The 12,604-nt window shown below is 45.0% G+C and overlaps 1 protein-coding gene across 2 annotated transcripts in view; it reads right to left on the bottom strand.

Moving 5' to 3' along the window:
* Positions 1–12,604, bottom strand: part of LOC109895128 (T-box transcription factor TBX5-like) — a 38,519-nt gene that overhangs the window by 7,155 nt on the left and 18,760 nt on the right. For both annotated transcript variants that reach the window (XM_020488781.2, XM_031829965.1), the window contains exon 8: positions 65–291. In XM_020488781.2, the coding sequence (XP_020344370.1) occupies positions 65–291 (227 nt within the window). The remainder of the gene's footprint in view (positions 1–64; positions 292–12,604) is intronic.

The raw sequence follows: 12,604 nt of genomic DNA, 5'->3' as shown, positions 1-12,604 counted from the left end.
GGGACGGATGTTTGACACCCCTGTTCTAGGGTGACAGTAAGCAGACAAATGCAGCGTTGCGTACCTTTCCTCTTGTTGCAGTGGTACACCTGCATGTGTTTGTGTGGGTCTGGTTGGGGGAGGGTGTAGGGGGCTGGAGGGAAGGTGAGGAGATCCTGGGTGGTGCTGCTCACCCCATTCTCACAGGAATAGGGGTGTGAACCCAACCCCCTCGCTTCCCCCCCAAACGGACACACACTAGGACACACCCTCTGACGCACTGAGCTACGAGGAACCACCGGATACTCCTTACTGAGAGAGTGAGAGAGAGAGAGAGAGAGAGAGAGACCAAGCACAGTAATTAGACAGGTCTCCAGTCACTGCAGATATATGAGTATATTTTAGGCCAAACCGTCTAATTAAGGTGAAAATATTGTCTAAGCTGCTTGCCAAGACATTACACAAGAATTTAGTTCTTAAATGTACTGTATATTTCCATACTTGTGTCTACCCCTTCAGAATTAAACCACAGTATTTCTTTATTTTTTTCACTCTCCCTCCCAGTTTCATTCTTTTTCTATTATGTTCCACATACATATTCTGCGGTTGGTGTTTTTTGGAATGATTTAAGTGACCATTGTGCTGTTGTTGCTGTTAGAAATACTAAGGTTCCAAAGACAAACCCACGTTTTATTCGTAAGAGAAATTTTAAGTGTTTTAATGAGCAGGCTTTCTTTCATGATTTGTTTTATTTTGACTGGAGCAGATCACTCCAAGTTTACTTGACGTCTTTTGACGTCATTTCCGGTCACAACTTGCAGACTTGTTTTCGAGTTGCTGTGCGTTTTGTTGCCAACCTATTTTGCTACCTGACAACTTTACGGTTTTTACTTTTTAATTACCGTTTATATTTTTGTTTTTTCCCCCTCAACTTTTTCACTCCGGACGCTTTATCTGGACACGATTCGTCAGGACCTCCAACAGCCGAAGCTAAGTAGTAACATTAACATGATGCCTTCTAATTGCAGTCGCTGTGCTGCAAGCCCAGCTTCAGACGCAATCGTTAGGCAAGGGTAATTTCAGTGTAGGAAAGGATGAAACAGCGTCTGTGCCACCAGTAAGTACAGATAGTAGTATAAATCCCCTGGCACAGTCCCCGCAGCCGGACAACTTTCTCACGGTTTCTGGAAGGAAATGCTGTAGGAACGCTCAACCGGTGTCGCTCATTCAGCCGACAGAAACTTTCAACCGGTTTTCCCCATTAAGCAGCGAGTCGGAGTCGGAGTCAGAGGCCGAGTCTTCTCTGGTCTCTACTCCTCTCGTTACAGGGTCTGAGACGCCGAAGCTTCCCACCATTAGCTCTGACAAATTGAAAACTCTAGTCATTGGCGACTCCATTACCCGCAGTATTAGACTTAAAACGAATCATCCAGCGATCATACACTGTTTACCGGGGGGCAGGGCTACCGACGTTAAGGCTAATCTGAAGATGGTGCTGGCTAAAGCTAAAACTGGCGAGTGTAGAGAGTATAGAGATATTGTTATCCACGTCGGCACCAACGATGTTAGGATGAAACAGTCAGAGATCACCAAACGCAACATAGCTTCTGCGTGTAAAACCGCTAGAAAGATGTGTCGGCATCGAGTAATTGTCTCTGACCCCCTCCCATTTAGGGGGAGTGATGAGCTCTACAGCAGAGTCTCACAACTCAATCGCTGGTTGAAAACTGTTTTCTGCCTCTCCCAAAAGATAGAATTTGTAGATAATTGGCCCTCTTTCTGGGACTCACCCACAAACAGGACCAAGCCTGACCTGCTGAGGAGTGACGGACTCCATCCTAGCTGGAGGGGTGCTCTCATCTTATCTACCAACATAGACAGGACTCTAACTCCTCTAGCTCCACAATGAAATAGGGTGCAGGCCAGGCAGCAGGCTGTTAGCCAGCCTGCCAGCATAGCGGAGTCTGCCACTAGCACAGTCAGTGTAGTCAGCTCAGCTATCACCATTGAGACCGTGTCTGTGCCTCGACCTGGGTTGGGCAAAACTAAACATGGCGGTGTTCGCCTTAGCAATCTCACTAGGATAAAGACCACCTCCATTCCTGTCAGTATTGAAAGAGATCATGATACACATCTCAAAATAGGGCTACTTAATGTAAGATCCCTTACTTCATAGGCAATTATAGTCAATGAACTAATCACTGATCATAATCTTGATGTGATTGGCCTGACTGAAACATGGGTTAAGCCTGATGAATTTACTGTGTTAAATGAGGCCTCACCTCCTGGCTACACTAGTGACCATATCCCCCGTGCATCCCGCAAAGGCGGAGGTGTTGCTAACATTTACGATAGCAAATTTCAATTTACAAAAAAAAAATGACGTTTTCGTCTTTTGAGCTTCTAGTCATGAAATCTATGCAGCCTACTCTATCACTTTTTATAGCTACTGTTTACAGGCCTCCTGGGCCATATACAGCGTTCCTCACTGAGTTCCCTGAATTCCTATCGGACTTGTAGTCATAGCAGATAATATTCTAATCTTTGGTGACTTTAATATTCACATGGAAAAGTCCACAGACCCACTCCAAAGGCTTTCGGAGCCATCATCGACTCAGTGGGTTTTGTCCAACATGTCTCTGGACCCACTCACTGTCACAGTCATACGCTGGACCTAGTTTTGTCCCATGGAATAAATGTTGTGGATCTTAATGTTTTTCCTCATAATCCTGGACTATCGGACCACCATTTTATTACGTTTGCAATTGCAACAAATAATCTGCTCAGACCCCAACCAAGGAACATCAAAAGTCGTGCTATAAATTCACAGACTACACAAAGATTCCTTGATGTCCTTCCAGATTCCCTCTGTCTACCCAAGGACGCCAGAGGACAAAAATCAGTTAAGCACCTAACTGAGGAACTCAATTTAACCTTGCGCAATACCCTAGATGCAGTTGCACCCCTAAAAACTAAAAACATTTATCATAAGAAACTAGCTCCCTGGTACACAGAAAATACCCGAGCTCTGAAGCAAGCTTCCAGAAAATTGGAACGGAAATGGCGCCACACCAAACTGGAAGTCTTCCGACTAGCTTGGAAAGACAGTACCGTGCAGTACCGAAGAGCCCTTACTGCTGCTCGATCATCCTATTTTTCAAACTTAATTGAGGAAAATAAGAACAATGCGAAATTCCTTTTTGATACTGTCGCAAAGCTAACTTTGCGACAGAATATGTGGACGTCTATAAGTACCTAGGTGTCTGGCTAGACTGCAAACTCTCCTTCCAGACTCATATCAAACATCTCCAATCGAAAATCAAATCAAGAGTCGGCTTTCTATTCCGCAACAAAGCCTCCTTCACTCAAGCCGCCAAGCTTACCCTAGTAAAACTGACTATCCTACCGATCCTCGACTTCGGCGATGTCATCTACAAAATGGCTTCCAACACTCTACTCAGCAAACTGGATGCAGTCTATCACAGTGCCATCCGTTTTGTCACTAAAGCACCTTATACTACCCACCACTGCGACTTGTATGCTCTAGTCGGCTGGCCCTCGCTACATATTCGTCGCCAGACCCACTGGCTCCAGGTCATCTACAAGTCTATGCTAGGTAAAGCTCCGCCTTATCTCAGCTCACTGGTCACGATGGCAACACCCATCCGTAGCACGCGCTCCAGCAGGTGTATCTCACTGATCATCCCTAAAGCCAACACCTCATTTGGCCGCCTTTCGTTCCAGTACTCTGCTGCCTGTGACTGGAACGAATTGCAAAAATCGCTGAAGTTGGAGACTTTTATCTCCCTCACCAACTTCAAACATCAGCTATCTGAGCAGCTAACCGATCGCTGCAGCTGTACATAGTCTATTGGTAAATAGCCCACCCTTTTCACCTACCTCATCCCCGTACTGTTTTTATTTATTTACTTTTCTGCTCTTCTGCACACCAATATCTCTACCTGTACATGACCATCTGATCTTTTATCACTCCAGTGTTAATCTGCAAAATTGTAATTATTTGCCTACCTCCTCATGCCTTTTGCACACATTGTATATAGACCCCCCCTTCGTTTTCTACTGTGTTATTGACTTGTTAATTGTTTACTCCATGTGTAACTCTTTGTTGTATGCTCACACTGCTATGCTTTATCTTGGCCAGGTCGCAGTTGCAAATGAGAACTTGTTCTCAACTAGCCTACCTGGTTAAATAAAGGTGAAATAAAAAAAAAAAATAAAAAAAATAACTAAAAAGCAGCATTCCCCAAGAGAGGATGACTTTCACTTTAGCAGTGATAAATTCATGAACTTCTTTGAGGAAAAGATTATGATTATTAGAAAGCAAATTACGGACTCCTCTTTAAATCTGCGTATTCCTTCAAAGCTCAGTTGTCCTGAGTCTGCACAACTCTCCCAGGACCTAGGATCAAGAGAGACGCTCAAGTGTTTTAGTAATATATCTCTTGACACAATGATGAAAATAATAATTGTCTCTAAACCTTCAAGCTGCATACTGGACCCTATTCCAACTAAACTACTGAAAGAGCTGCTTCCTGTGCTTGGCCCTCCTATGTTGAACATAATAAACGGCTCTCTATCCACCGGATGTGTACCAAACTCACTAAAAGTGGCAGTAATAAAGCCTCTCTTGAAAAAGCCAAACCTTGATCCAGAAAATATAAAAAACTATCGGCCTATATCGAATCTTCCATTCCTCTCAACATTTTTAGAAAAGGCTGTTGCGCAGCAACTTACTGCCTTCCCGAAGACAAACAATGTATACGAAATGCTTCAGTCTGCTTTTAGACCCCATCATAGCACTGAGACGGTACTTGTGAAGGTGGTAAATGACATTTTAATGGCATCGGACCGAGGCTCTGCATCTGTCCTCGTGCTCCTAGACCTTAGTGCTGCTTTTGATATCATCGATCACCACATTCTTTTGGAGAGATTGGAAACCCAAATTGGTCTACACGGACAAGTTCTGGCCTGGTTTAGATCTTATCTGTCGGAAAGATATCAGTTTGTCTCTGTGAATGGTTTGTCCTCTGACAAATCAACTGTAAATTTCGGTGTTCCTCAAGGTTCCATTTTAGGACCACTATTGTTTTCACTATATATTTTACCTCTTGGGGATGTTATTCGAAAACATAATGTTAACTTTCACTGCTATGCGGATGAGACACAGCTGTACATTTCAATGAAACATGGTGAAGCCCCAAAATTGCCCTTGCTAGAAGCATGTGTTTCAGACAAGGAAGTGGATGGCTGCAAACGTTCTACTTTTAAACTCGGACAAAACAGAGATGCTTGTTCTAGGTCCCAAGAAACAAAGAGATCTTCTGTTGAATCTGACAATTAATCTTAATGGTTGTACAGTCGTCTCAAATAAAACTGTGAAGGACCTCGGCGTTACTCTGGACCCTGATCTCTCTTTTGAAGAACATATCAAGACCATTTCAAGGACAGCTTTTTTTCCCATCTACGTAACATTGCAAAAATCAGAAACTTTCTGTCCAAAAATGATGCAGAAAAATTTATCCATGCTTTTGTCACTTCACTAGGTTAGACTACTGCAATGCTCTACTTTCCGGCTACCCGGATAAAGCACTAAATAAACTTCAGTTGGTGCTAAATACGGCTGCTAGAATCCTGACTAGAACCAAACAATTTTATCATATTACTCCAGTGCTAGCCTCTCTACACTGGCTTCCTGTCAAAGCAAGGGCTGATTTCAAGGTTTTACTGCTAACCTACAAGGCATTACATGGGCTTGTTCCTACCTCTCTCTCTGATTTGGTCCTGCCGTACATACCTACATGTACGCTACGGTCACAAGACGCAGGCCTCCTAATTGTCCCTAGAATTTCTAAGCAAACAGCTGGAGGCAGGGCTTTCTCCTATAGAGCTCCATTTTTATGGAACGGTCTGCCTACCCATGTCAGAGACGCAAACTTGGTCTCAACCTTCAAGTCTTTACTGAAGACTCATCTCTTCAGTGGGTCATATGATTGAGTGTAGTCTGACCCAGGAGTGGGAAGGTGAATGGAAAGGCTCTGGAGCAACGAACCGCCCTTGCTGTCTCTGCCTGGCCGGTTCCCCTCTTTCCACTGGGATTCTCTGCCTCTAACCCTATTACAGGGGCTGAGTCACTGGCTTACTGGGGCTCTCTCATGCCGTCCCTGGAAGGGGTGCGTCACCTGAGTGGGTTGATTCACTGATGTGGTCATCCTGTCTGGGTTGGCGCCCCCCCTTGGGTTGTGCCATGGTGGAGATCTTTGTGGGCTATACTCGGCCCTGTCTCAGGATGGTAAGTTGGTGGTTGAAGATATTCCTCTAGTGGTGTGGGGGCTGTGCTTTGGCAAAGTGGGTGGGGTTATATCCTTCCTGTTTGGCCCTGTCCGGGGGTGTCCTCGGATGGGTCCACAGTGTCTCCTGACCCCTCCTGTCTCAGCCTCCAGTATTTATGCTGCAGTAGTTTGTGTCGGGGGCTAGGGTCAGTTTGTTATATCTGGAGTACTTCTCCTGTCCTATTTGGTGTCCTGTATGAATCTTAAGTGTGCGTTCTCTAATTCTCTCTTTCTTTCTCTCTCTCGGAGGACCTGAGCCCTAGGACCATGCCCCAGGATTACCTGACATGATGACTCCTTGCTGTCCCCAGTCCACCTGGCCGTGCTGCTGCTCCAGTTTCAACTGTTCTGCCTTCTTATTATTCGAACATGCTGGTCATTTATGAACATTTGAACTTCTTGGCCATGTTCTGTTATAATCTCCACCCGGCACAGCCAGAAGAGGGATGGCCACCCCACATAGCCTGGTTTCTTCCTAGGTTTTGGCCTTTCTAGTGAGTTTTTCCTATCCCCCGTGCTTCTACACCTGCATTGCTTGCTGTTTGGGGTTTTAGGCTGGGTTTCTGTACAGCACTTTGAGATATTAGCTGATGTACGAAGGGCTATATAATTAAAATTAGATTTGATTTGATTGAACTTATCCATGATGTGGAAACTGCCTTGAAATTCTTTCATGATTTGTTTTAATTTGACTGGAGCAGATTGAGCTTATCCCTGATGTGGAAACTGCCTTGAAATTCTTTCATGATGGTTTTTCCCTAATAGTAAACAAACATGCCCCATTCCGCAGGTTCAGGGTTAAAGGGCGGATAATCCATGGTTTTATTCTGAGCTGTTTTGTACTATTCACGACCGTAATCTAGCCTGGACTAAAGCAAGGAAATCATGTTCTGATGCTGATTGGCTTATTTTTAGGCAGTTACTAAACAAGTGTTCTTTTCTTGTCAGGAAGGCCAAGTCTGAATATTTTATATCTGTTACCACTGATAACCTGAATGACCCTAGAAAGTTTTGGAAGGCTATTAAGTCTATGTCTGGTAACAGTAATGTTAATGAATTACCGTCATGTGTTTTGAAGGACTCTGTTGCTATATATGACAAAACTGAAATGCTAAATTGTTTCAATGAGCACTTTGTATCATCTGGTAGGCTGTTTGATTCAGTGTCCTCTGTACAACCCTGTGTGGATGAACCAGTGAGAGCTGGTCAAACTTTTAGCTTTTTGCCATTCTCAGTGCAGGTGGTACATAAAGCCCTGAAATCCTTAGATCAGAGAAAGCCTGCAGGTCCTGATATTTTGGATCCCTGCTTTTTAAATCTGGCAGCTGATTTCATAGCTGAACCACTGACATCTCTGTTCAATCTAACCCTGGAATGTAATGAAATTCCAAAGATCTGGAAATCAGCATTTGTCCTACCACCTTTAAAAGGGGGAGATCCAACTCTTTTAAATAATTATAGGCCAATCTCAAAGCTGTCACCCCTGGTGAAAATACTTGAAACCCTTGTAAGTGAACAACTAAAAGACAACAACTAACTCTATTTTATCAATGTACCAATCGGGCTTCAGGAAGAAGCATAGCACAATTACAGCAGCCATGAGGGTTTTAAATGATATCACTGAAGCCATTGACAAAAAACAGCACTGTGTCTCACTTTTTATTGATCTCTCTAAGGCTTTTGAGACAGTTGACCATGCTATACTAAGGCAGAGATTGTCGAGTGTAGGTCTTTCGGAGCATGCAGTTGCATGGTTTGCTAATTATCTGTCTGATAGAACTCAGTGCACTCAATTTGATGGGCTTGCATCTGTTAAATTGTTTGTCTTGAATGGTGTGCCCCAAGGCTCTGTACTTGGTCCTCTCTTATTCACTATTTATATAAATGATTTCAAATCAAATCAAATTTTATTTGTCACATACACATGGTTAGCAGATGTTCGTGCGAGTGTAGCGAAATGCTTGTGCTTCTAGTTCCGACAATGCAGTAATAACCAACAAGTAATCTAGCTAACAATTCCAAAACTACTACCTTATAGACACAAGTGTAAGGGGATAAAGAATATGTACATAAAGATATGAATGAGTGATGGTACAGAGCAGCATAGGCAAGATACAGTAGATGGTATTGAGTGCAGTATATACATATGAGATGAGTATGTAAACAAAGTGGCATAGTTAAAGTGGCTAGTGATACATGTATTACATAAGGATGCAGTAGGTGATATAGAGTACAGTATATACGTATACATATGAGATGAATAATGTAGGGTATGTAAACATATTAGGTAGCATTGTTTAAAGTGGCTAGTGATATATTTTACATCAATTCCCATTATTAAAGTGGCTGGAGTTGAGTCAGTGTGTTGGCAGCAGCCACTCAATGTTAGTGGTGGCTGTTTAACAGTCTGATGGCCTTGAGATAGAAGCTGTTTTTCAGTCTCTCGGTCCCAGCTTTGATGCACCTGTACTGACCTCCCTTCTGGATGATAGCGGGGTGAACAGGCAGTGGCTCGGGTGGTTGCTGTCCTTGATGATCTTTATGGCCTTCCTGTGACATTGGGTGGTGTAGGTGTCCTGGAGGGCAGGTAGTTTGCCCCCGGTGATGCGTTGTGCAGACCTCACTACCCTCTGAGGAGCCTTACGGTTGTGGGCGGAGCAGTTGCCGTACCAGGCGGTGATACAGCCCGACAGTATGCTCTCGATTGTGCATCTGTAGAAGTTTGTGAGTGCTTTGGTGACAAGCCGAATTTCTTCAGCCTCCTGAGGTTGAAGAGGCGCTGCTGCGCCTTCTTCACGATGCTGTCTGTGTGGGTGGACCAATTCAGTTTGTCTGTGATGTGTACGCCGAGGAACTTAAAACTTACTACCCTTTCCACTACTGTTCCATCGATGTGGATAGGGGGGGTGTTCCCTCTGCTGTTTCCTGAAGTCCACAATCATCTCCTTAGTTTTGTTGACATTGAGTGTGAGGTTATTTTCCTGACACCACACTCCGAGGGCCCTCACCTCCTCCCTGTAGGCCGTCTCGTCGTTGTTGGTAATCAAGCCTACCACTGTTGTGTCGTCCGCAAACTTGATGATTGAGTTGGAGGCCTGCGTGGCCACGCAGTCATGGGTGAACAGGGAGTACAGGAGAGGGCTCAGAACGCACCCTTGTGGGGCCCCAGTGTTGAGGATCAGCGGGGTGGAGATGTTGTTGCCTACCCTCACCACCTGGGGGCGGCCCGTCAGGAAGTCCAGTACCCAGTTGCACAGGGCGAGGTCGAGACCCAGGGTCTCGTGCTTGATGACGAGCTTGGAGGGCACTATGGTGTTAAATGCCGAGCTGTAGTCGATGAACAGCATTCTCACATAGGTATTCCTCTTGTCCAGATGGGTTAGGGCAGTGTGCAGTGTGGTTGAGATTGCATCGTCTGTGGACCTATTTGGGCGGTAAAGCAAATTGGAGTGGGTCTAGGGTGTCAGGTAGGGTGGAGGTGATATGGTCCTTGACTAATCTCTCAAAGCACTTCATGATGACGGAAGTGAGTGCTACGGGGCGGTAGTCGTTTAGCTCAGTTACCTTAGCTTTCTTGGGAACAGGAACAATGGTGGCCCTCTTGAAGCATGTGGGAACAACAGACTGGGATAGGGATTGATTGAATATGTCCGTAAACACACCAGCCAGCTGGTCTGCGCATGCTCTGAGGGCGCGGCTGGGGATGCCGTCTGGGCCTGCAGCCTTGCGAGGGTTGACACGTTTAAATGTTTTCCTCACGTCGGCTGCAGTGAAGGAGAGTCTGCATGTTTTAGTTGCGGGCAGTGTCAGTGGCACTGTATTGTCCTCAAAGCGGGCAAATAAGTTATTTAGTCTGCCTGGGAGCAAGACATCCTGGTCCGTGACAGTGCTGGTTTTCTTTTTGTAATCTGTGATTGACTGTAGACCCTGCCACATACCTCGTGTCTGAGCCGTTGAATTGAGATTCTACTTTGTCTCTATACTGACGCTTAGCTTGTTTGATTGCCTTGCGGAGGGAATAGTTACACTGTTTGTATTCAGTCATGCTTCCAGTCACCTTGCCCTGATTAAAAGCAGTGGTTCGCACTTTCAGTTTCACGCGAATGCTGCCATCAATCCACGGTTTCTGGTTTGGGAATGTTTTAATCGTTGCTATGGGAACGACATCTTCAACGCACGTTCTAATGAACTCGCACACCGAATCAGCGTATTCGTCAATGTTGTCGTCTGACGCAATACGGAACATATCCCAGTCCACGTGATGGAAGCAGTCTTGGAGTGTGGAATCAGATTGGTCGGACCAGCGTTGAACAGACCTCAGCGCGGGAGCTTCTTGTTTTAGTTTCTGTCTGTAGGCAGGGATCAACAAAATGGAGTTGTGGTCAGCTTTTCCGAAAGGAGGGCGGGGCAGGGCCTTATATGCGTCGCGGAAGTTGGAATAGCAATGATCCAAGGTTTTTCCCGCCCTGGTTGCGCAATCGATATGCTGATAAAATTTAGGGAGTCTTGTTTTCAGATTAGCCTTGTTAAAATCCCCAGCTACAATGAATGCAGCCTCCGGATATATGGATTCCAGTTTGCAAAGAGTCAAATAAAGTTTGTTCAGAGCCATCGATGTGTCTGCTTGGGGGGGAATATATACGGCTGTGATTATAATCACAGGTCTAAGGTCTTCGAAAGCCAAGTCAACAAACAGATTACCGACCATTTCGAATCTCACCATACCTTCTCTGCTATGCAATCTGGTTTCAGAGCTGGTCATGGGTGCACCTCAGCCACGCTCAAGGTCCTAAACGATATCTTAACCGCCATCGATAAGAAACATTACTGTGCAGCCGTATTCATTGATCTGGCCAAGGCTTTCGACTCTGTCAATCACCATATCCTCATCGGCAGACTCGACAGCCTTGGTTTCTCAAATGATTGCCTCGCCTGGTTCACCAACTACTTCTCTGATAGAGTTCAGTGTGTCAAATCGGAGGGTCTGCTGTCCGGACCTCTGGCAGTCTCTATGGGGGTGCCACAGGGTTCAATTCTTGGACCGACTCTCTTCTCTGTATACATCAATGAGGTCGCTCTTGCTGCTGGTGAGTCCCTGATCCACCTCTACGCAGACGACACCATTCTGTATACTTCCGGCCCTTCTTTGGACACTGTGTTAACAACCCTCCAGGCAAGCTTCAATGCCATACAACTCTCCTTCCGTGGCCTCCAATTGCTCTTAAATACAAGTAAAACTAAATGCATGCTCTTCAACCGATCGCTACCTGCACCTACCCGCCTGTCCAACATCACTACTCTGGACGGCTCTGACTTAGAATACGTGGACAACTACAAATACTTAGGTGTCTGGTTAGATTGTAAACTCTCCTTCCAGACCCATATCAAACATCTCCAATCCAAAGTTAAATCTAGAATTGGCTTCCTATTTCGCAACAAAGCATCCTTCACTCATGCTGCCAAACATACCCTTGTAAAACTGACCATCCTACCAATCCTCGACTTTGGCGATGTCATTTACAAAATAGCCTCCAATACCCTACTCAACAAATTGGATGCAGTCTATCACAGTGCAATCCGTTTTATCACCAAAGCCCCATATACTACCCACCATTGCGACCTGTACGCTCTCGTTGGCTGGCCCTCGCTTCATACTCGTCGCCAAACCCACTGGCTGCATGTCATCTACAAGACCCTGCTAGGTAAAGTCCCCCCTTATCTCAGCTCGCTGGTCACCATAGCATCTCCCACCTGTAGCACACGCTCCAGCAGGTATATCTCTCTAGTCACCCCCAAAACCAATTCTTTCTTTGGCCGCCTCTCCTTCCAGTTCTCTGCTGCCAATGACTGGAACGAACTACAAAAATCTCTGAAACTGGAAACACTTATCTCCCTCACTAGCTTTAAGCACCAACTGTCAGAGCAGCTCACAGATTACTGCACCTGTACATAGCCCACCTATAATTTAGCCCAAACAACTACCTCTTTCCCAACTGTATTTCATTTTTATTTATTTATTTATTTTGCTCCTTTGCACCCCATTATTTTTTATTTCTACTTTGCACATTCTTCCATTGCAAAACTACCATTCCAGTATTTTACTTGCTATATTGTATTTACTTTGCCATCATGGCCTTTTTTGCCTTTACCTCCCTTCTCACCTCATTTGCTCACATTGTATATAGACTTGTTTATACTGCATTATTGACTGTATGTTTGTTTTTACTCCATGTGTAACTCTGTGTCGTTTTATCTGTCGAACTGCTTTGCTTTAT

The sequence above is a fragment of the Oncorhynchus kisutch genome, linkage group LG8 (genome assembly GCF_002021735.2).
Source record: "Oncorhynchus kisutch isolate 150728-3 linkage group LG8, Okis_V2, whole genome shotgun sequence".
NCBI classification, from domain to species: domain Eukaryota; kingdom Metazoa; phylum Chordata; class Actinopteri; order Salmoniformes; family Salmonidae; genus Oncorhynchus; species Oncorhynchus kisutch.
This window is presented reverse-complemented; position numbering and strand designations above follow the sequence as displayed.